This window comes from Lagopus leucura, unplaced genomic scaffold (assembly GCF_019238085.1).
Source record: "Lagopus leucura isolate 7727_CA_CO unplaced genomic scaffold, USGS_WTPT01 Super-Scaffold_100001, whole genome shotgun sequence".
NCBI lineage: Eukaryota > Metazoa > Chordata > Aves > Galliformes > Phasianidae > Lagopus > Lagopus leucura.
In genome coordinates, this window is record NW_024962262.1 from 5,222,422 (window position 1) to 5,246,683 (window position 24,262).

The 24,262-nt window shown below is 42.1% G+C and overlaps 1 protein-coding gene across 3 annotated transcripts; it reads right to left on the bottom strand.

The window, feature by feature from the left end:
• Positions 1–1,522: 1,522 nt before the first annotated feature.
• SLC46A3 (solute carrier family 46 member 3) lies at positions 1,523–13,649 on the bottom strand. Of its 3 annotated transcripts, XM_042867375.1 has the most exons (6): positions 13,608–13,649; positions 13,236–13,450; positions 6,632–7,505; positions 6,141–6,224; positions 3,084–3,240; positions 1,523–2,268 (listed from the first exon to the last, which is right to left on the bottom strand). In XM_042867375.1, exons 2-6 carry the CDS (start codon positions 13,425–13,427, stop codon positions 2,181–2,183), a joined length of 1,395 nt encoding a protein of 464 aa, XP_042723309.1. In that variant the 5' UTR covers positions 13,428–13,450; positions 13,608–13,649; the 3' UTR covers positions 1,523–2,180. The 3 variants fall into 3 exon arrangements, with proteins under 3 accessions (XP_042723309.1, XP_042723308.1, XP_042723310.1); XM_042867374.1 differs by lacking the exon at positions 13,608–13,649 and having other exon boundaries at positions 13,236–13,564; XM_042867376.1 differs by lacking the exons at positions 13,236–13,450; positions 13,608–13,649 and adding an exon at positions 8,012–9,480.
• Positions 13,650–24,262: the final 10,613 nt, after the last annotated feature.

Consider the following 24,262-nt stretch of genomic DNA (forward strand, 5'->3'; position numbering starts at 1 on the left):
GCATCCACAGCCTCCTTGGGCAACCTGTTCCAGTGCGTCAACACCCTCTGTGAAAAACTTCCCCCTAATATCTAACCTAAACCTCCCCTGTCTCAGTTTAAAACCATTCCCCCTTGTCCTGTCACTATCCACCCTCATAAACAGCCATTCCCCCTCTTGTTTATACTCTCCCTTCCAGTACTGGACAGCCATGATGAGGTCTCCCTGGACCCTTCTCTTCTCCAAGCTGAACAAGCCCACTTCCCTCAACCTTTCCTCATAGGAGAGGTGCTCCAGCCCTCTGATCATCTCAGTGCCCTCCTCTGGACCCGCCCCAAGAGCTCCACGTCCTCCTGCATCATTTCCCCCAACAACAGATAGCAGTGATCTTTTCTCTCAGAGTGGTGAGGCTCAGGCTGCCCTGAGAGCTGTGGGCACCCCATCCCTGCAAGCACTCAAGGTCAGGCTGGGTGCAGCCCTGGGTGGCCTGAGCTGCTGGGAAGCGTCCCTGCACATGGCAGGGGCTGGGGCTGGGTGGGCTGTAAGCTCCATTCCAACTCTAACCATTTTTTGGTTGTGTGATTCTATGGACTGCCAGACAGTGCCAATTCCACTCTACTTTATTTGACCATTCAATCTTCTCGGTGGTCAAAACACATATCATGAAAAACAACACTGCCTTTCAAACAAAAAGGATCCATGATAGCACTGCCCTGATGCACTATTACGTGCCACTGAGGAGCTCTGCAGAAGTACTCTTGGTAATAACGATCTGTCTCCCAATACACTTCGATTTTTCTAACTACTCTTTCTTGGGGAAGACAGTCACATACAACCTATCTCTCCTTTCAGGGATCAGGACAATTTTGGCTATAGAACTCTCTCCTAAAATAACACATGGGAGTGATCTTTAATAGGGTGTTCATTCCCACTTTTTTTTATTCCCACTTTTGCTATGCTATGCATTCCAAAAGCTAATACTGTGGCTAGTTTCTGCCTATAGATCTCAAGGAAAAAGCTGAAGAATCAACACAAAAACTGATTTCTAGGTTTAGAGCTCTTCATGATTTGCAATGTGACCCAGAGCAAGTCACTTCTCCTGTCTGTTGATTTCTGTTTCTCTGAAACAGGGGGGATAATATATTGTAGAGGGAAGTTCCCAGCAGCATTTGTAAAGTGCTCTGAAGATTAGAAATGTTATTCAAGTGCAAATAAATTACACTGCATTCATTTTAAGATGCTTAGGTGCACAGTTCAGATTTGGTCACCTCATTTCAGAATTAATAAAAAAAGTATCTGAAGATCCACTGAAAAAAAAAGCTGTTACAGCCTTTCATTAGAAATACAAAGTGAGTTCAGTGCTGCCAGCTTAACTGGAAAACAAGAAATATCCACGGGACAAAACATAGAGGTGTCTTTAGGTAGTCTCCAATATGTGAAAAAAATGATGAAAGATTTATAATTTAAAAATAAATGTGCAGTATGGCCTCTGCAAAATGTAGGCACAGGCCTATCTTTACACTCTTACAGTCTGGAAATTTTGTAAGTGTGAAAATCCATTTTAAGAACTAAATCACAGGCAAGCTCCAAACACCATACATTCAACTTGCACAAACATTCTCTGGTAACTGCAGAGAGGTAAGTCTTACAGCAGGTACAAGTCTTGCTTTCCGTTCAGTTGCTTTCTGAAAGAGGTACCTTTTTGTTTAGTAATTTTAGACAGTTCTGTGGGCTTCACAGTTAAGATGGAGCTTTTAAGATGTATGCAGTGGACTGCATGCACAGCTGGCACGAGCTCCACTGGCTCCAGCAGAATTGCCAACATCCTCTGGCTAAGGGGCTGATAATCTCTGTACCCCCACTTTGACATAAGATGTATCATAATCCACAGCTTATATTTTCAAATTTGAGATGGGATAAGTGGCAAAAGACAATCAGCCTACCTTACTTTTTTTCTCCACGCTGAAAGCAGCATTTAAATCTCCATTGCTGGCCTATCTGCATAGTTAAGTACAGGAGATAGGTTCATTCAAGTGCTAAAAAAAGACTGGATGTAAAGTGCTATCAATTGAGTGCTTAGTGCAGCCAGTTTTTGATTTCATCTGCAACTCATGAGTTATCTCTATGGTGTCAGTATGACACAATGGCCTTTGCCACAGCACGTCAGATTAGAAAAGCCAAATAGTTGGTGACTCCTCTGTTCAGCTATCAACGCTGTCTATGCTGGATACTTCTTCAGGTACAAGCAGAGCCAAGTCCTCCTCATTCCAGCTTGTGCACAGAAGCCAGCTGCAAGGCACAGATAAGACAGATACTGTTAGCTGAGTATAGCGTGATGATTCAGCAGTAAAAACAAACCTGATAGTTCTGTTACAGCCATCTCCCACAGCACAAAGCCCTGGACATATCTTAATAAACAAAACCAATGATAGTACTTGTCCCTTATTAGAAAAGTTAGGCAATATCATTTCTGCTGAGTGTGAAAAATACTAACTTAGCAGGCAGACTGATCACAGACTGGAACTACTAACATTTCATCTCTCAAACAATAACGCTGTGTGACAAACGGAAGGCTTTGGAGAGTGGTTATTCAAAGGATGGGACATCTGAGAAACTAATGATGGAAGAAAAGCAGCTTTCCAAAATTTATTATGATGATCGACAGTGGTTTTGATTGCAGGATGGACTGATTTCGTAATTAATATTTGTTAGCTTTTGCTCACGAGAGAATGTTTTAACAGGAACTTTCTCTACCATGCAGCACTGAACCAAACTGAAACTAAAACTCCACAGCCTGGGCCCCCTGCCTTCTGTCTTGTCCCCCACTGGAAAACTCATATCACTGCTATATTCCCCAGTCTCAGCTCTGCCGTACTCCAAGCAGTTCCCTGCTGACAAGCCTCAGAGTATCTGCCATAGATTTGCTATATATAACTAGTTCCTAAATTGGATGAAAAACAAAGAAAGGACTACACACAAAATACACCCAGTGAGTTAGAAAACACTGAAGTTTGAGAATGCATTAAACCACCCAGCTTCAATTCATGTCAAAACAGAAACCACCAGTAAAAGCACTCAGAAACACCTTCCTGACATGTACTTACCACAGTACGCCCAGTGGAATTAGACACAGGATGGCTGACAAGAGGAAGCTAAAGCCTGAAAACCATGCAACTGTAGCTGCATAGATAACATTAAAGACTGCAAGTGAAATAGTGCCAGTCAAAATTTCTAAACAGGCAATACAAGCAAACACAGCACCTGCAAAATAACAAATTGGATTGGATTACAAACAAAACAAAACCAAAACGCTTTCAAAGTTTTAAAACTTGTTTCAAAAGATCTATCTGCAATATTTCAGCAAGTGTGCAAGTAACAAGCTCCTGAGTACCATATATCTTTGTTATGGAAGTGTCTTCCATGGGGACTCCTACAGAAGACTTTTTAAATGAAGTTTTTTGTTGTTGCTGTTGTTGTTAGAGGAAACTACTTTTCTTTGCTATTATCCTGTCACTGCATTGCTGTATTGAATCTATTTGTTACATGAAATTCAAGCTGTTCATACTCACTAACCACATTCTGCACAGCTTCATCCTTTACCCCTTTCAATTCTCCCCTCTATTCTCAGTCTCCCTTTCCTTTTTCCTCCTTCGCTAGTCTCCATTCTTACATGTGGAAAAGGCTCTTTGCAACAAAGAGCAACAAGGACTGCTGGTTCAGCACATAACCAGACCCTTCTCATTTTTTAAATGAAAGAAGCAATCTTTCACTGGCTCTGCACTACACAGTGAGGTGTCAGTCTATCCCATCTGCATACTTTTGGACACATTTTCCCAAGCTGCATCCATATTCATCAGACTATGAACAAAATCACAATAGGTAAGCAGAAAAGGATGGCAAGAGGCAACCTAATTCCTGCATCAAATTACTCAAGTATCCAAAGCCACAAAGAACGCCAAGAAACAACAACAACAGAAACATGGTACAAAGTACTTTGTACAACAGTACAAAGAGATCTTTGTTTCAGTGTCTAAAGATGTGTACTTTTTAAAATTAAAACCAACTCACAAGAATGCTTCTAGACAATATGTGCTCCTCAAAATCTGGCTGCAGCAAAATATGAGACACCAGAGACATATTTTGAGGCCTCACATGTTTCTGTGTGTGTGTTCCATTAAAGAAAGCACTTCTAGAAATAATATGTTACAGCCCTTGAGACACCTTTAAGTGGTCATGGGCATTTGTGAAGCTGGTACATTGCTCGGCATCCAAGCCTTTGTTTTTAAGTGTACTGAAGGCTGACCACTTAATGCTTATCTTTCTAAGTTATAAAGTGTGACACTGATGAAACAAGAAGCATTTATTTTCTCCATCAAAATCTTGTGAATGTAGAAGCTGTTCTACACGTCATGTTTACAAAAGGAACTGTAATATTGCATCTGCATCCCAGGACTGGGTGATGTGGTTGCCAAGCTGCTCTCCATGTGTTTGAAAAGTCATGGCTGACAGATGAAGTCCCTGGTGACTAGAAAAACAGAAATATCACTCCCATTTTTAAGAAAGGGAGAAAGGAAGATCTGTGGAACAACAGGCCAGTGAGCCTCACCTCTGTGCCTGGTAAGATCATGGAGCAGATCCTCCTTGAAGAGATGTTAATGCACATGAGGAACAAGAGGGTAATTGGAGACAACCAGCAAGGCTTCACCAATGGAAGGGCACGTCTGATCAAACTGGTGGCCTTCTGTGATGAAGTGGTGGACAAAGGAAAGGCAACTGATGTCATCTACCTGGACTTGTGCAAGGACTTTGACATGGTCCCCACCGCACCCTTACATCTAAATTGGACAGATGTAGGTTCAAAGGGTGGACTATTTGGCGGATAAGGAATTAGTTGGAAGGTCACAACCAGAGGGTTGTGGTCAGTGGTTCTATGTTCAGGTGGAGGCCAGTGATGAGACATGTCTCCCAGGGGCCCATCTTGGAATCAGTACTCTTTAACATTAGTGACAGATGATGGGATTGAGTACATCATCAGCAAGTCTGCTGCTGACACCAAGCTGAGCAGTGTAGTTGATATGGAGAAGGAAGGGATGCCATCCAGAAAGACCCTGATAAACTTGAAAGGTGGGACCGTGTAAACCTAATGAGGTTTAACAAAGCCAGCTGCAAATGTTGCACTCAGTAATCTCAGATAAATATACAGACTGAGAGAAGAAATCTTTGAAAGCAGCCCTGCTGAGAAGGACACAGGGGTCCTGACAGATGAAAAACATGAGCCAGTAGTGTGTGCTTGCAGCCCAGAAGGTCAACAGTATCGTGGCTGCATCAACAGAGGGGTGGCCAGTAGGGAGAGAGAGGTGACTGTCCCCCTCTATTCTGACTTCCCCCATCTCTAGGCCCACCTGGACTCTAATGTGTCAAGGTCCAGGACCCTCAACCCAGGAAGGATGAGGAGCATTTGGAAAGAGTCCAGAAGAGGACCATGAGGATGATCAGAGGGATGGAATGCCTCTCCTATGAAGACAGGATGAGGAAGCTGGGCTTGTTCAGTCTGAAGAAGAGAAATCTCTGTGAAGATCTCATTATGGTCTTCCAGGACTTAAAGGCAGACCACAAACAGGAGATAAATCCATTTTTTGTACAGGTAGACAGTGATAGGACAAGGGGGAATGGTTTTAAGTTAAAGGAGGGGAAATTCACATTAGATACTACAAGGAACTTTTCCACAGACAGGGTGGCGAGATGCTGGAACCGGTTGCCCAGAGATGTTGCAGATGTCCCATCCCTGGAGGTCTAAGGGGGCCCTGGGCAACCTGATCTAGAGCTTGACCTACAGCTGGCAACCCTGCCTGCAGCAGGGGGTTGGAATTTGATGATCCTTGAGGTTTCTTCCAATCCAAGCCATTCTATGATTCTGTGATCTGTATAGGTATTGAGCATTCATATTTTGCATAATCTTTCTTTTTAGAGCAATAACTTCTTTCAAAGTTGAAACTTGCAGTAGAATCATAGAATCACCAAGGTTGGAAAATACCTCCAAAACTCATCCAGCAAGCAGTCTGAAAATACCAATATATATCTGTTTGTCTAAAGGTGACCTTGGTGCGTCTCTCTTCTGAAATACAACATCACAGCATTTTTGAAAAACAAATTCCACTCACCCTGCTCACTGGGGAGAACCACTTTTGACAGCATGGATCGGAGAACAGGAATAGGCATAATGCAGAATAAAGATGGCAATCTTACTGTAAAGCAATGAAACAGTATGGAGACATGAATGTAACAGAAATCCCAGATTTTACAGACACGTTGCAAACAAACTAGATATGTATTTTTGAGTGCTCAGTCACCTAAATAGTAAAAGGAGATCAATCAATCAAACCAGTTGTGCACTGAAACATAAGCATCCAAGCACAGAGGAATCCCTAAATCCACTACATGTGTATAGCACTAAAACCAAACCATAAGCCAAATAAATTCACTCACTCTCCATACTATTTGTCTTTTGATTAAACCCTAAATCAGTATGACTCAACCTTGTATATTTTATCTCTTCAGTGTGGTGCATCCAATACCCACCACCACCACAAATCACTATAAATCACACATAAGGATTTTCTTTTATATTGTTGAGAATTGACTTTGAACTCACCTAAAAACATGAGCAGGGTTGTTTTGGCAAAGGCAGCCATGACAATTCCTCCAATGTAAGAAAATATCCCGATAAAGACAATGTAAATGTCTTTGAGACATTTAGAAAATAAGTAAACTCCCAAAAAACTGGTCACAGAGACAGAAGTGAATGCAGCTGCTCCGTATCCAATGTACACTTCAGTCCAGCACAGTGGCTCGTCCAGTTCATACAATGTAAACAGGGAACCCCCCCCATACATAGTAAATAAATAAGTCATAAATATAAAAAGTAACACAATGATTAAAATTCTCTTTTTAGAAGGGGCAGTTTTAAAAAGCATGTACACTCCAGAAAATGTTTCTTTTAGATATTCTTTATAAGACAATGGTGCCTGTTGCTGCAATTCAGATACGTGCACTGTGTCTTCCAGAAAAAAAATAATATAGACAATGTTAACAACATGAAGTAAAGATGCTGTCACAAATGTCCATGTAAAGCCCATTTCTCTTAAAAAGTACCCAGAAGACAGTCCTGCCAATCCAGATACAACTCCAAAAATTAAATCAACCACAGCTATTCGTTTTGTTTTCTGTTTCTCATCATGACACTGATCTGCTATATAAGCAAAGCCTCCTCCAAGGAAAGTTGCCATACTCCCAAACAGTCCCGAAATAAATGTAACAAAAAACAGGACAGAGATTGGCAAGGAGAAGTACGATATTATAGTGAGGAAAATATCTGCAATCAAAGCTCCAGTTGATGGTAAAACCAAAGACTTTTTTCGTCCCTGGTGATCCCCATTAGCTACAATGATAAAAGCAACTATCAGGCTGGGAACTGCCCCTGTTAAGTCCAGCTGCATGTTAAAAAGAGAAGTCTTTTCTTGAACTCCCTGCAAAGAGAAAATCAGAAATAATGGTAAACACCATAATATACTGTAAAAAAAAAAAATATATATATATACATATATATGTATGTATATATATGATATATAATCATGTACTTTATATACTTATGCCATGCAGCATAACATTTATCATAAAACAGTATTTGTTTACATATTATAAAATATGTTATTGTAAAATATACAGTATCATCTTCCAAGATTATACGATCTCATATAATACTGTATTAAGCTGTAATCAAATACAGCATAGTAGTATATATCATAATATATACATTATACCAGATAATAATACAAAGGAATTGCATTTTTCAAAGACACGCCTTTGTAATTCTGTTTCCAGCACCTCTCAAACATCCCTTGTTGCATTAGACCCCAGAACCAGAACTTGTTTCTTAAGATATGCTCTCACAAGTACTCTTGACACAGCAGTTTCAGTGAAGACAAAACAACAATTCTTTGCTACGTTCATTTACAAGAGCTGGTGTTCTTACTGTAGGCACCTCCTTCAATACAGAGCACTGCCAAAGGATACTGGGCCCATTTACTGGGCCCATTTTAATCCTTCAGAAATCATTAGTAGAACAATCTTTGATTGAGAAGCACAGCCCAGGCTCTCTACTCACAGGAGATCTTTTTTTTCTCCCTAAATAATCCTGGTGGGAAGGTCACAAAGAAGCAATTCACTGACCAGCACATTCTGCAAGTGAATAGGGCAGCGTTTGCTGCTGACATCCCAATGTGCCGTGTTATGAGTAGCAACAGCACACAGATGTGAAACAGTATTAAAAATTATATTGACCCATGTGTATAGAATGTGAACTAACTCCTTACTGGCAAGTTCTGGGTTCAGAAACTGTCCAAATCAGTGATACCTCTGTTGATAAGCCACAGCAGGTACTCTCATAAGGAACAGTAGCTAACGCTGTAAACAAACATCATAGGAAAAAATGTCTTGGTTCTTTTAAAAAGAAGTTTAAAAATCAAATACAGTTTATAGTTAATAGAATATCAATGTTTGTAAAGAAAAGAACTCAAGAGCTAATAGGAAAAAATATTTTGCACATTAATGAAGCTGGCTGCTAAGTGATGGTGTGCAGCAAGCTGATTTGGATCTGGCTTTTAATAGATTTATGCAGACTGAAGAAACAGCAGTCCCAGCAGCCCTTTCAAAGAGAACAACCTGTCCAGATAAAAGAGCAGCAGCAGAGAAGGTGGTAACTGCATTCACACAAACCCTTCCTACAGGATCATCTCACAAAATAGACTTTCAAACATAGAGCATAACTCTGAAATCAGATCCCTGAGGCATCAGACAGAGCAGGGCAGCAGCCCTGTCTATGGGTATGGCAGTGCAGCAGGAAGCCAGGCAACCTGGAGCATAAAGCTGTAGGAAAGGACTTAATGTGAGAGGAGAATGGCAGCAAGACTGGCAAGGGATGGGAAATTATTTGGTCTGAAACGACAGTGCCAATAGGAAAGGAAGCAACTCAGCCCACAGACAAACAGGCACAGCAAACAAAGCACAGCAAATAAAGCACAAATAACTCCAGGGCAGGGAGTGGCTGCATTTATAGAGCATGAAAACACCTTTCTGCAACAGGCTGTGCTATTTGTGCCATTTACAGCGCCTGTTGCAGGCGTTGGTTCTTCACAAGTGTCAGGTTCTAAGTCAATGACCACCATAGAAAAGTACATAGGTAATACACTGGAAATCAAACTAAATATTATTACTATTTATGTTCTCAGTCTGCATTAAACATGCAATGCAGATGTTACTACTGAAATACACAGATATATGAACTTGGAAGAAACCAGCAAAGGTTTGGGTCTCATTGTTTTGGAAGCAGGTGTACAACGTAAGGAATGTGGCTATAAATTCAGATTCCCTTCCAGTACCTAAAGGGAGCCCAAAAACAGGAGGGGAGTCAACTCTTTGAAAGGGTAGATAACAGCAGGACAAGAGGGAACAGTTTTAAGTTGAAGAAGGGAAGATTTAGGTTGGATGTCAGGGGGAAGCTCTTTACAGAGAGAGTGGTGAGGTGCTGGAACAGGCTGCCCAGAGAGGCTGTGGATGCCCTGAGCCTGGAGGTGTTCAAGGCCAGGTTGGATGGGGCCCTGGGCAGCCTGGTCTGGTATTAAATGGGGAGGTTGGTCCCTGCATGTGGCAGGAAGGTTGGAGCTTCATGATCCTTGAGGTCCCTTCCAAGCTGGGCCATTCTGTGATTCTATAGTATGATTCTATGACACCCCAAATGACTGTAACCCTACTGCCACAAATGACCTGCTGCCTACTGACCAGACAACTAAAGAAGTACAGAAAAACTCAATTAGAGTGAAAGTCCCCCTTTGTGTTGTTATAAACTCATCTGAAATCGATACAGAAAACAACTGGTCAAACCCTCAGCTGCTTTGTAATCATGTAGCTACAAAGACTCACTCATCATGTAACTACACACACTCAAAAACAAAGGTCTAGCTTTCTAATCTGTGAATTTGCTCTACTCTGAGACAAATGCTTATGCTGGACAGAAGTAATGCCCAAAAACACAGACTACAAAATGGAAAGAATGACAGTGAAGAAATGATTCACATGCATATGGATCAAATTAAGAGGGAAGTCTTTTGCCTGAGGCTACAACATAGAGCATACGACAAACAGGCTCACAAAATCACAAATATTACTGACAAAAGGAAAATGCATGTGCCCTGAACGATAAGCAGTGTTTAATTAATAACATAGCTCCTCCTGAGCTACAAAAACGATTATTCAAACCAGGGATCAGAAGGCTCCGTGCATTTGAGTTACTTTGAAATTCATTTTTATTTATCGCAAAACTGCTATAATAAATGCAAATCCAAGGAAATAATTAATCCACGTGCTGCCTAGACTATCCATTTTGAATGACAGTCTACTTTTTTTTGTAGACCTCAAGTGATTTTATCTTCTTTTAGTTTCTTCTTACATTTCAATTTGAAATAAATGAGATCAGTAAGAAGCTTCTCCATCCCCAGAACTGAAGGGCTTAACACTAACTCAATCTATAGAAGAGGTTTTCCTCTAAAAGTTGACACCAAGCACCCCTGACAGTAGAATTTACTGTACCTATGTATATAACTCACAGTGACCTTGGAAAATCCCAAACACCTACTTCTATCATCAGGAAAGGGCCTGGGACTGTATTACTGGATCTACTCTTTTCATCATACACAGGGCTACAGCTCAGCACAGACACCACTGAAATTTATAGGTGATTTTGAGTTCTACATCAGTATACGATGGGAACGAGCATGGTACAAAAATACGGGCTAGACAGACAGACTACAGCATGACTGTTCAATAATTCATGGCCTGTGGGCTACCATCGAAATGGAGGGAATGGAACTTTGTCAAGAAAGGGAAACAAGTTCTACTGGCCATGACTCAGATAACGTCTCAAAGGACTCCTACTCTCAAATATCAAAACTTCTGTATGTAGGAAACACAGTTGGCTTCCTTTATGCCAAAAATCCTGTAGCTTGCAAATCCACTGTCACCTCAATCAGTGCTGCTGTGTAAATTTCAGCACTCTGCTTCAGTCTTTTGCCAAAAGATACATCACGTGTTAAATCTTGGAGTGTATGTGGTCACAATTGGAAGCTTGAGTTGTATTTGGGATGCTTCTAGCAAATGCAAAGTACAGAAATGTTGGTAGATTTTCTGATGGACTCTGCAATTGGAACTACCAAGCACCACATTTAATTCTAATAGCTGTCTTTTCCATTGACACATGACACTGTACAATAAAATGCCCACAGTTACAAACAAGGAGCTAATAATTAAAAAAAAAAAAAAAAAGTCTTTGGGGGAGGAACACACAAGCATATTTGTAACAATAATTGGTTATGGTCTCCAGATCAGTTCCAATGGATGGCATATATTACCTTCCTTTGCTGTCTGGGCTGTTGTCTGGGCATTCTGGACTAGAATATTTACCTCTTTATCCTCAAATTCTTCCTTCTCCTGCCCTATGAAGAGGAAGAACCTACTTCATGCTAAAAATTCTGAACATTTCTTATTTTCAACAGAAGCACAAGCCGTTAAAGATTTTATTTTATATCTGACAAATAAAGTTGATACGCTCCAATGTTCAGTTCTTCACATAAGCAGGTTGTCACAGATTCCAATCTTGGATGTGACCAAAATCTTCAAGTGCCACCTGTTTTACTGCAGCATTAAGGAATACCAACAGTTAGCTTCCATTCACTCTATTTTCTGTGTAACTTAACCCCATTTTCTGCACAATTTACAGTCCAGGCATCTACTTCTCTCACTTTACCATGCAGAGTCAGATTCCACTTAACCCAATCCAAGCTTCAGTTGCTGTTATCAAGGATGACTTTGCTGAACTTCTTCTGTAAATATATTCTTATTGCCATCCCCATGTTAGATACTGCAATCATGTGAATACAGAGTATGTTAGAGGAATTCACTGCTTCAGAAAAACAGTTACAAACTAAAAAAAAATAAGAATAATGAAAAAAAAGGTGAGCCTTCTGTTGAACCAGCACTCTGATCTAATCCAAACTGTAACCTCTAACTGTAATAACTGCTAAATACAACACACTGGGGAAACAGTGGGAACAGAGTGGAAAGAGACAGTAGGGAGGTGGTGGAGTCACAGCTGCTGGAGGTGCTCAAGGAAAGAGAAGACCTGCCATTTAGGGACATGGTCAGTGGGCATGGTGATGATGGGTTAACAGTTGGGCTAAATGATTTTAGTAGCCTCTTCCAACTTAATGACTCCATGGCTCTCTGAAAGCAAAAATGGAGCATAATCAACTCTTCTGTTGACACCCCACATCAGTTCCGCTAATGTGTAACATTAAAACTGCTCTGAAGTACCACTGCAGAGGTTTCAATCAGCACCCAGCTACAAAGCATACCATGAAAAAGTATAACAAATGGTACTGGCCATGGATCATCACGCCATCTTTGTATTTCAACAAGGTAGATGAGCAGTGTCCTGTGAATGGTAGATCTGATGTTTCATATATGTAGGACAATTGTCAAACTGTATGTACAAAGAGCACTCCAAATCACGGAGACACCACTGATAGTGAATAAACACATGGAAGGAGAGCTTGCAGCTGCACCCTTTGTTACGGGAGGCCAATGTCAACTTGGGCCCAATCCAAGATGATTTTCAACCAGTAAAAGATGACTAAAAGATTAGAGGATGAATTCATCTCAGCGTCTTCCTGGAAAAAATTCATAGAAGCATGGAACTGTTTGAGTTGGAAGGGACCCTTAAAGGCCATTTAATCCAATTCCCTGCACTGAACAGGCCACCAAGAGCTAGATTAGGCGCCCATGGCCCCATCTCTGACCCTGAATGTCTCCATGGATGGGGCTCCACCCACCAGAACTCAGGGCAACCCGTGCCAGTGCCACCCTTATTGCAAAACTTCTCCCTTACACACCTTATATCCCCACAGACTTCTCTGGGATCTTTCTTCCTGGCCTCTTTCAGCCTTTCATTGTCCTGAAAGCATGACAACTACGTCCAGTGCAACACTAGAGCAAGTAGGCAGCAAAGTGACAGCAGTTTAGGAAACTACTACATTTTCTACCTATAAAAGGTTAAATAAGGTAAAAGAGAGAACAACTTGCTCAGTACCTACAGGCTGAAGGTTTTATCGCCTGTATTTCCAGCTGCCTTTTCTCCTTGCTCTTACCTTCTGCATGACATAAGTTGGGCTGCTCTTGTTCCGCACACAGTGACTGCTGTTGTCGCTGCTGATGGCGGTGGAGTTGTACTCCTCTTCCCACACCTTTCGGTAAATGAACTGCTGCACCACCGGGCCCGTCAGGGAACTTGCGAATACGTAGACGAAAATGACCGGCTCCACGAGCAAAACCTTCCTCATTTCTGGATCCTACCTTTAACTCGCTTCAGCAGAAAAAAGAAAACGTCACAACGATCGCTCGGACGAAAGGAAACCGCCACCCAACCTGCAGGAGGAAGGACTGCGGCACCCGACCCCCCGCCCGCCTCAGCGCCTCCTCCTCCCTATCCCCGCCGGTCGCCCCTGCCCTCGGCGCCGTACCTCAGCCGGCCCGCTCCCCGCCCCGTCCCGCCAGAGGTCACGCCGCGCCGTGTTTATGTCCGCACTGCGCGACACCGAGGGCCGGGCGGCGAGGGCGGCTCTCCAGCGGCGCGGTCCCGCCCCTCGGCCGGGAGGAAGGAGGCGGGCGGGGAGGCGTGGGGCGGGGCGGGGTGGTTGTGCTCGCTGTTCCTCTGCGCGCCTTCGTATCTGCAGCCCAGTAAGGGCTGATTTTGGTGTAGAGACTCTGTGACGGCTTTTCCCCGTTCACGCTCTTGGCAGGGTTTTGTTGCCGGCAGTTTGTCTCAGGGCCGTGCGTCTCGCTTGCCCGGAGTCCGGCGTGGTTGCTGCCAAGGTGGGGTGGACTTTGTCTTCTGGCGGCGCTGCCCCGGCCTGTGCTTTGGCACTGCGCGAGAGGTGATGGTGGTGCAGATCTGCGGTTGTGCTGCCCGGCTGGGGCTGTGTCCACCGTGGTGAAAGACAGCATAGGCTCCAGATGCGGTGCTGCACCCAGGCCTGGGGGTCGGGCACAAGAAGGGTACAGAGCTGCTGGAGCGGGTCCAGAGAGGGCCAGGAGGGTGATAGAGAGCTGGAGCACCTCTCCTGTGAGGATAGGCTCAGGGAGATGGGGCTGTTCAGCTTGGAGGATGGAAGGCTCTGGGGAGACCTCAATGCGGCCTTCCAGGACTTCAGGAGAGCTTATAAACAGGAGGGGGACTGACTTTTTACAGGGTCTGATAGCGATAAGACAAGGGGAAATGGCTTTAAACTAAAAGAGTGGAGATTTAGGTTGGATGTCAGGAGAAAGTTCTTCACTCAGATGGAGGTGAGGCCAGAGAGCTGTGGGTGCCCCATCCCTGCAGGTGCTCAAGGCTGGGCTGGATGGGACTCTGAGCAGTCTGAGCTGCTGGGAAGCATCCCTGTCCTCAGCAGGTGTTGGGGCCGGGTGGGCTGTAAGCTCCCTTCCAACACAAGTCATTTTGTGATCCCATGATCCGAGCATTCTATGAGTCTACATGCACAAGGGATGGAGCATGCCTTTGCATCAGAGCTATCACACTTCAGGGTGCGCTTCTTGTACAACCAATACATCTACGGCAGAAGCCCTGCTGTATCACCCCTGATAGCAGCTGCTTGCTGCAGTGCAGACACTACTTTCCCTTGCGTTGAGGTGGGGTGCTCTGGAACTGGCACAGCAGTGCCCCTGCTCTCCTCATACTCCTCCCTGCGCCATGACACAAAGAGATGATTTTAACCTTCCCACAAGTGTGGTACAACAAGGACAGGAAACACAGAGAGCAAGAAAAGGGCCACCTTTCAATCTTCGTACTTCTCATCAATCACAAATATTGCAGAAAACCTTATTATCTAAAAATAAGAAAGATTAAACTAATAATAATAACAAATTAAAGCTTCCCAGAAGTAGTTTTTCTCTTAAAGCAGGAAGCACCTATAGTTCAATAATTTCACAAATTTTCAGTTCCTTCATAAGCTTATTTAGCACCAGCAATGTGTGTCATATGATCTCTGAATGTGTTTCACTTCCATGTGACACACACCAGTCAGCCCCAAATTTGGGAGCCACTGTGGCCTGTCATACCCCTCAGTACAGGATCAACGCAAAGGTTCAGTGGCCATGGTCTCCTAATGGTGAGCACATTTGGTATGGCACATAGGCTTGTTGACAGACAGTAACACACAGTTCTGGCCTGAGCTCATCTCTACAGAGTGTTGTCCTTTATCTTTATCCAGGTCCATAGTCCAATTTGTCCTGTAGCAGTATTTTGATACAAGATAAAGCAAAAGTGATCGTGTGAGGGTTGTAGGCCAATGGGCTGCCAGATGAGCATGGCAGTTCAGGTCACCCAGCCAGCAGGTAACATCACTTTGGATGGGGTGAAGGAGGGATTTTAAGCCCATGGGAGTTTTCTGTTGTTCCACAGAAGAAGCTCCGAGCCCCAGCAGGTTTCTTGCTAGGTCCAGTTTGTCATTCATAGGCATGCATGGTGCAAGTATAACTCATTCTAGTGAGCAGTCTCTTTGGGATAGTCTGCCTAGAGCCGCAGAGGAGAGCCTCTCCCCAGTCACCAGGGGTCTTGGAGGACTGAAGGTGTGTGTGTACTCACTGGGAAGATCAAGTCTCCTAGGAGCTCTTGCTAAGCTTTCAGTCAGACAATCTTAAAACCAAACTTTAGCAGTCTTTGAAGGTGATATGTCACCTGGGTGTCAGGGCATGGAAAACATTGCCATGAGGTTTTGAACCATTCTCATTTCAGTCAGAAATATGTTAGAGACGTGCTTAATGAAGTTCAAAGTTCAGAACATTAGGAGCTGTTTCAGAGATCAGCACTGGTCAAAGGGCAAAGACGGTCAGAGGCAAAAGTCGTTACTGAAAGCCATCTGCGCTTCAGGGGATTGTGCTTGGCTTCTGTGGCAAGATCCCGGCATTTGAGGATTGCTGGGGTGACATTCCCAGATTATTTTGTTTCTGGAAAAAAAGGCAATTTTAATGTTATGTGTATATTTCTCAAAATCAATAATATAATGAATGTATTTTTTATCAAGTTCTTACAATGATTATCTGGAAACATTTGATGGATCTGGATTAACTCATTCGTTGAACTTTTCTTTTTTGGCTGAAAAAATTATTAGTGATTTAATTGATTTACTGCCATTTAAAATGTGATTTTAATTGCCTTCTAAGAAGTTCAGTACCTCTTTAAATTGACGTGGCTTTGGTTTTCCACATCAGCTACCTACAGAGACTGTGGAGAACCTCTATACATCATTTTCAGATTGCTGAATGACTTTAAGAGTATTGTCTAATACTCAGCTGGTGTTTTCAAGACTATCTTGAGCATAAATGAAGAAAAAGAAAAAGAAAGAAAAAAAGCACATTTTCTTCACAGTCCTATACAAAACTCAGCTCTGCAATTGCCTTGAATAACTTGCATCATGGCCACTAGCATGAGTGGAGATCTGTGGTGGAAGTTCTCCAAATAGTACCACTATGGAAAAGGAGAAGGGAATAAGCTGTGTGATTCTGCAGAGACGTTTCTGGTTTTAGATGCCACTGTTCTTTTTGTTTTCATTATAACACTGTTGACTGACGGAGCTTGAATGCAAACGCTGACAACAGAGACTTGTAATGGAGATTTAACTATCAGGCTGAAAGAAAGCACAATAAGGAAAGTTTGTGCAAAACACACGTCTGAAATACCTCGTTGTTTTATTAATTATTATTATTATTATTATTATTATTAAAGGCAGTGAAAGACTGTTATTGCCATATCCAACCCAGAGGAAACCTGTGCCTGTTTCATGTCTCTAATTTTCATTCAGTGCAGATTGTCACTAATTTTAAGAGTTAAGACCAAAAATTAGCATCTCTGATCTTTGACTGCGATCTTTGACTACCAGTGGTTCCTGCCACAGCAGCTGGTCCTGACCTGCAGCACAAGCAGAGCAGAGGGGCTCCCATCTTCACCCCATCTCCTCCCATAGCCAGCTGGATCCATCCACAATGTGTTTGTTTTTTGTCTCCTCTGTCCCTGCAGGGTAACTTAAAGGCACAAGTGATCATAAATAATAACATTTTTGTTTTTATTTGCAGTCTAGAATATCTGAAATGATGTGATTAAGTTCACGTGGTGAACTTAAGGAGAAGATGGAAAGATATATGTGCATGAGGACAGACTGCTGACAACCAAGGTGTTGTTCTGAACTCCTCTGTCACACACTGAGCACTAAGGCTGACCGGGTTTCCACATCATACAGTTGCTATGTTGAAAAGTAGTACTTGTTTCAGTCCTCAGACACTGGTAAAACATGGAGATATATTTGTTTTATCTGAATCAGATGGTCTTAGCAGAACCAGTGTTCTTTCTAACCTGTCATTCGTGCACACCAAAGAATGGCAGCCATCTCCAAACTGCGGTTTAATCAGTATTTTTGTGTCTCAGGAACTTCCCCTCTCACATTCAAGTCCCCAGTGCTTATCGCTGATTATGCTATACCTCAGATTTAGGTTTTGGTGTTCAAAGCCCTTCACTCCAGAGGCTTTTTAGTTTAGTTAACTTGTTGCAGAAGATCCTGGTGTGTGTGGATGGGTCCTTTGTGGCTTCTTCCAGTCCAAAGCAAAGATGCTTGGGGCTGTGAAGGTGTGGGGGACTTCCAGGCACCTCAGTGCTTTCAAATTGCAGCTTCTTGGTTCTGCTTGTGGTTGGTTTGTTTGTTTGTCTTCCTATGTTGTGTTCAGTGACATTGCCTAGACGTACTGTTCCATTTCACTATAAATATGTAAGTTGTGTAATAAGGAATTTCTCCATTTCAGCATCATCTTACTGTGCAAAACCACATTTAAAAATAAACAGCGTTAGTGCTGTCTTGTGTGTCACTCCATGTCCCCTCCCTGCTAAGCAGTTTATTGGGTGAGGATGATCAGCAGCCGGTGGTGTTCCTGGTTAGCATGAATCAGCAAAGTGAGTCTCACTTTGGGCTTTATTTCACTTCACCTATTTGCAGGAATGGACATCCTGCTTGCAAGAATCTTTAAATCTGCAATACTGGGTCCCTTTCCCTTTCTTCTTCTCTTTATTGTTTTTGTTTTTTTTTTTAATTATTTTTAAACATGTAAACAGTGCCAACAATACCTTAAAATGAGGAACTGAAAGCAGGCGGTTGAAACGAGGCTGCAGTTTGTGCAGCTGAGTCACCCATGTGCTGCAGAAGGCCATTAAGTTTTATCTCTCCTTGTCAAAACATATTCTAAGTTACCTTTGAGTTGTTTCTTGTTTCCTGATGTAAGCAGAGGCTGATTAAGGAGAATGCCTCAGAGTATTCATCTCCCATACTCTACAGGTATTCCAGCTTGAGAAAAGTGTTTTTCACTCCTAGCAAAGCTGTGGGACTGGCCAGCTGCATTCCCTCTTCATAGAACAGGCCTTATCATCTGCCTTCTCCCTCAAGAGAGGCACAAAAATCCAGTCTTAGCTATCATAAGAAGTGAAGTTCTTTTACAGTACTGAAAACTATTTATTTGTCCCATAGCAAAGGTAAACAAGAGATAGAGCAGCTCCATTCCATTGCAACTGGGCTACTTACAGCTGGGAGGCACTCATTACCTGGTTTAATCATGTGATGATTAAGTTTAAGCATACACTAAGCAAGTTCTTTGGGGACCTATTAATCACAGCAGCCTAACCAAGACAGGTGCAGCTCCAGGTTCAAAAAGTTTATGAACTGCTGGTTCCTAGAAGCAGGGAAGGAACACCGAGAACCATCAGGACACTGCTTGGGTTTATAGCCTGTTTCCTAAGCAGCTGTCGTTATCCAGTGTCAAAGAGTGGAAATTGAACCAGAAGGCCTTCTGTTTTCTTGGTATGGCCATACTTATTTTGTGTCAGAATTTTTTCCCTGAGGACAGGACTGTGGCTGAAGTGGCTCTGACACGGGACAGAGTGACCAAGTAAGTCATCTTGTGGAACACAGCTGGAAAATCAGCCTTCAAAGTGCACTGTGTCCTGCTCAGGAAACAAGTTTGTTATTTCATACCTTTCTTTTTGTTTCATTCCAGCAGCTATTCTTGTTTTCACCAAAATCCATGCGCTCACCCATCGCCAGAGGGCAAGAAGAGGTGATTTTCTATGACTTTGTCAGTATGTCTCTCTGAGGTGCCAGCTGCCTCCAGGAAGGGCCAGAAACCCCACGCAGATCAGTGCTTTGGCTGTAAATGTGCTAGCATAAGCTGCTGTGAGATGCTGCCAAGCCTCCTATCCTGTTCTTGCTTGAGGCCAAGAGCAGATGTAGGGAAGAATGAAAAAAGGGACAAGTGTAACTGGTAACTTCTCTCAAACTCCAGAACCTTGCACCCGAGAGGTTTTACAGAAGAGATGTTATTTTAGGCATAGCTGAAGGTGGTTGTCATCTTCCAGGAATCCTAAAACATCTCACAGCATGTGCCTTTCAAGCTGAGGTAGAATATGAATGGGAAATCTCCCATTGTTTATTCAATTTTACATATTAACATGGAGCTCTTTAAATTGGGGAATTTGTTACAATAGGAGGCAGTGTATTTTTAAGATGTGGTTTGTGGTGAGGAAACTGAAAAGCAGCTATGTCATGCTTTTACAAAACAGAGCTGATGACAGTGTGCATTACGGTGTGTCTGTAAATGCACACTGTTCATCGCTACGCTGTCTGCTCCTCGTGACTGTGTTTGCACCTCACGCATTAACTGCTTAATGTGAAAAAGAATTGCTAGCAAAGCACTTAGTTTTATTGCAAAATTTATGTGGTTCTTGAAAAACAACCAAGAAAAACAGCTCTTGCAGCTGTTCTGGTCACATTACTGCTCTTCTGCTCTGACCATCTCTCTTTGGCTGAGGTTTTGCAATGACCTCAGCAGCTCCTGGCCCTCTGGCCTGCCTGTGAGCTGGGGATACCTGCTGGTTTTCCCATGCCCGATTCCCAGCACTGATACTTTGCTGAAGAAGTTAGACTCCCTTCTACAGCAGTTTCCAGCTGTTTGCAGATGTGTCATGTGAACGAAGTATGGGAAAACAGAAAGGAGGCAGAAACTCAAGCTGAGCTGTCCCCAGCAGGTCTAGCTGCTCCCCACAGCTGCTCTGTCTTTACCTTCACTGTCATTTTGTACCTGTTTCACTTTGTCCTGCTCCACCCTCATGCTATTTCACGCATGTGGTGACTAGTGATTAGGTCTCAATATTGAAGAGGTTGTCCTTTTCCATGCCTTTTCTTTTTATAATTTCTGAATTTATTCAAGTTTATGTTGAGAGAAACAACTTCATGAGAGTGAATATTGGAGCCCAAACTTGTACACATTCCCTAAGACAACAGAGGAAAAGTTTATCTTTCAAAATGGAACGTTTCTGTTATTTTGAGAGCAGAAAGATAATACTGAAGACACTACTAGATGTCTTCAGTAGTTCAAAGAGAATCATGAAAGTGATAATTTCACACAGTGTTTTCCAATGTAAATAATGTTCATCTCAGAAAAAGTCAGGATATGAGAGAGCAAATACTTGAAAGACTCCCTTTTTTCCCTCTTCTCTGATTTAAGACTTTCTCAGGACTGGACAACAGCATCACTAGATGCATTACTATATTTTATTTAAAAAAAAGCAAAACACAAAGCACAAAACATCTGAAAATAGAGGTAAACAGAGACACGCTCACTTAGAAATACTATAGCTCAAAATTTGTTTTTACATTGCCTGCTTCCCAACTGTGACTTTTGTTTAGTCTTTAAATGACTGTACAGGCAGTGCTGGGGGGGCACCAGCCTTTGCCCAGCTCTGTCTTCAGTGCTCTGGAGTGCTCTGCCAACTCCTGTAGACACAGCTCTGGTGTGAGCAGCTCGTGTCAGACTGGCAGGAGTTGGTCCTGACTTTGGCATATGCAGAAGGTATCAACAATGATTATAAGTACTACAAATAGAGTTCTGTTTATTAACTCATGAAAATCTCTGTACTTTTCCCTTAATTTGGCTGTAGAAAATATCCTGGGAAATAATTGCTTGAAAAATTATTGTTTTTCTATAGTTTATAATTTTAAAAACAGCTTTGGAAGGATTTTTTTTTCCCTCAAATACATCCATAATGGCATATTTCTGTTATGTATTTGAGTCTCAAAAACATCCCTGACCTACGTCCTACAGAATGTAACAGGAATTACATATAGGCCCAGGACTTGTCTATATTCGTTGTGAATTTTATTTATTTACTTATTATTTTTGCTGTATTGAGCAACATAGGCAAAGATTAGGAAGTTGTGGGTGCTCCATCCCTGCAGGATTTGAGGCCAGGTTGGATGGGTCCTGGACAACCTGATCTGATGCCTGATTTAGTGGTTGGCAATCCTTCCTAAGGCAAGCGTTGGAACTAGATGATCTTTGAGGTCTCTTCCAGCACAAGCCATTCAGTGATTCTGTAATAAGAATGTGTAAGTTATTAATTGGTTTACTGTGAGAATCATGCAGAAAAGTATCTTAATTTATAATATCTCCTCTCCACACTCACGAGGACATAAAAGCTGTTCAGAAGAGACAGCTGACAAAACTTAAGGAGAAAACTTAAGGAGAGAAGAGCATTTGGACCTGGTAGGTATAAATCAAATTTGTCAGTGCATGCTCAGTAAGCTGACACTATTAATTGCAGCTGTAGCGAGCACATCAGAATTCTGCATTCTCTGACTAAAATTTGGTACTGGCATTTTAACTAATTTGCACTACATGATTCTTCATTCTTCCTAAGACTGACATTATTTACCTGTCTTTGAAGAGTTGCTGAAATGAATGTATAGCCTCAAGCCTAATTTAGCGGAGAGGAACAACATACATTTTTTTGATAATTAAGTATCCTGGAATTACTGATGAAAGACTGATTAAATTTTCCATTCTTCAGCCTAAGACCAATGCAATTTCACAGTTCATTCGTGCTAAATTCAGTATAACATATTTTATGTTTTGGGTTTTTTTTTCTGGTGAAATCACCTCAGATTTTTACAAACTCATTATATTACTTACCTTGATAATGAGTGCAGAATGAAATGGGTGTATTTCATGGTCCAGAGAGTACCACATGAAAGAGAAGACTATTGTTTTCAGCATTTCAAGAGTGTATTTTGTTCCCAAGCAAGTAGAAAATTCATCCCAATTTCAGGATCATATATTGTAAATCCAATATTAAATGGTAGAAATTTAGAGTAAAAACTTAAAATAAAGAATCACCCTGCCTGCCATAAACAACAATAAGAAAAAAAAAAACAACAAGAAGACACATTTTCCAAAGATTTGATTGCATTTATTTCAGATTTGTTGAAAGAACTGGCTTTTGTGAGGATGCTGGAAGGTTGGAATAGAAGGCTCCGATACAGAAGTTGCTGTGCTGGTGTTTCTCTCAAGTTATACATTATAGGGATAAAGATTTATAGGGATAGGTTACTCTGGGGGCCAGAGAGAAAAGAAGGAAGGAAGGAAGCAAGGTAGCAATCCAGTCCCAGGACAGGTGCACCAGGATCAGAAAAGCAGTTGTGTATCTTGAAAATAGAACTTGTCAAGTGTCGCTTCTGGATTTCTTCTTTCTTCCCTATTCCCCTGCTTCTAGAGAAGGTAGCAGCTGGGAGGAGATGCAGGACCAATTACTGAACCATGGGAAGGAGGAAACAAAGAGTTCCTCTCCTCCAAAAAAAAAAAATATTGCTGTAAAATATTTCTGCCTAATATTTGAGTACAACTCCATAAATGAAATTACGTGCTGGAAGCTCATATATGCCACAATTTAGGAAGGGCAAGAGGGGAATAAAGAATCCCTTGCTGTTGTAGTGAAGTTTTTCTCTTCCCACTTAAAACAGACCTAAGATCAGCAGGCTGTTGAATTCTAATAATATTTTTCAGCAGTGTATGGGAAAATGTTGTTAAAAATGCAATGAGAATTCTCTTCAAAGATGAATTTGCAATAGAAAAAAACATGAGCAGGGTGGGATTTGTAGTTCTGCTGATTTTATTCTCTTCCCAAAAGTACTTTGTGATGTCTCAGTGCTATTAGCAATAAAACCCACATAACAATTACATCATCAGAGCCCATAATAGAAGAAATGCTGTGGATGCAAATTAGGACACAAGCACAGCTATAACAATAAATTAATGTGTTCTGTAGTGATAGAGGAGTTTAGGAAGACAAAGTCAGAGGCTGTTTTCTTGTGATACATTATGCATTCCCCTTCAATAATGCAGAAATGTAATTCTCAGCAGGACAATGATGTTGCAGGTAGAAAATGATTGCAGTTGCTTTGGAGGGATGAAAAGTAACAGCTGCTGTGACATTCCTCAGCAGTCCAGCAGATACATGCAGCTGCAGTGCTGCATTAATGGCCTCAGTTTCCTCATCGCCGGCTCTTGTGAGGTGGTATCAGCTGGTGCTCTGTGTTTCAGGCAGTCATGAGAAAATAAGCTGTCATCCTCACAGTGCTGTGACACTGCTGGCATTATCAGAGCAAGCCTTTCTCCGCTGCTGAGTCCCACCAGACGACACATCTGAGGCTGAGGTAATAATTACCCCCAAAGCCATTTTTTTCTGAAGGCTGACAATTTCTTCAGCTAGCAAAAACTGACAGGTGATGTTTATTTCCTGATTGTACTTAGAAATTCTTATTACCCAAAATACTGGATGTACAATTTTTTCCCGCTGATGAAAATATGCACAGCGTTGAATGCAATCAAATTTACTCCATCAGTTTGCATAAAAGCAATAGCAATACATGGCCTTCAGCCAGGACTGAGATGTAAATTTATATGTAATAAATCTTCCTCCCTCCCATGTTTTCCATGCTGATCAACTTCCCTGAGTGCTGTGGGATATCTCACAGCTTGTAAAATCGCTATTAAGGAGCACTGGTTATCATTTCAGCCATGCCTTTTGTGTGGTAGCTGGCAGTATTTGATTTGTTGCCTATCATCATACTCTATCTTGCCCATTCCCTCGAGACTATTATTATTGTTGGGAGGGATATGTAGGCATACTGGTATTTGTTACAAGTAGACAGCTCTGAGATTTTTTTGCCTGTTTATGATTTGAAGCTTTGCTTGCCAAAGTTCTGCTTTTATCCCTTTTTTCCTTAAAGCTGTCGTCAGCTGTCAT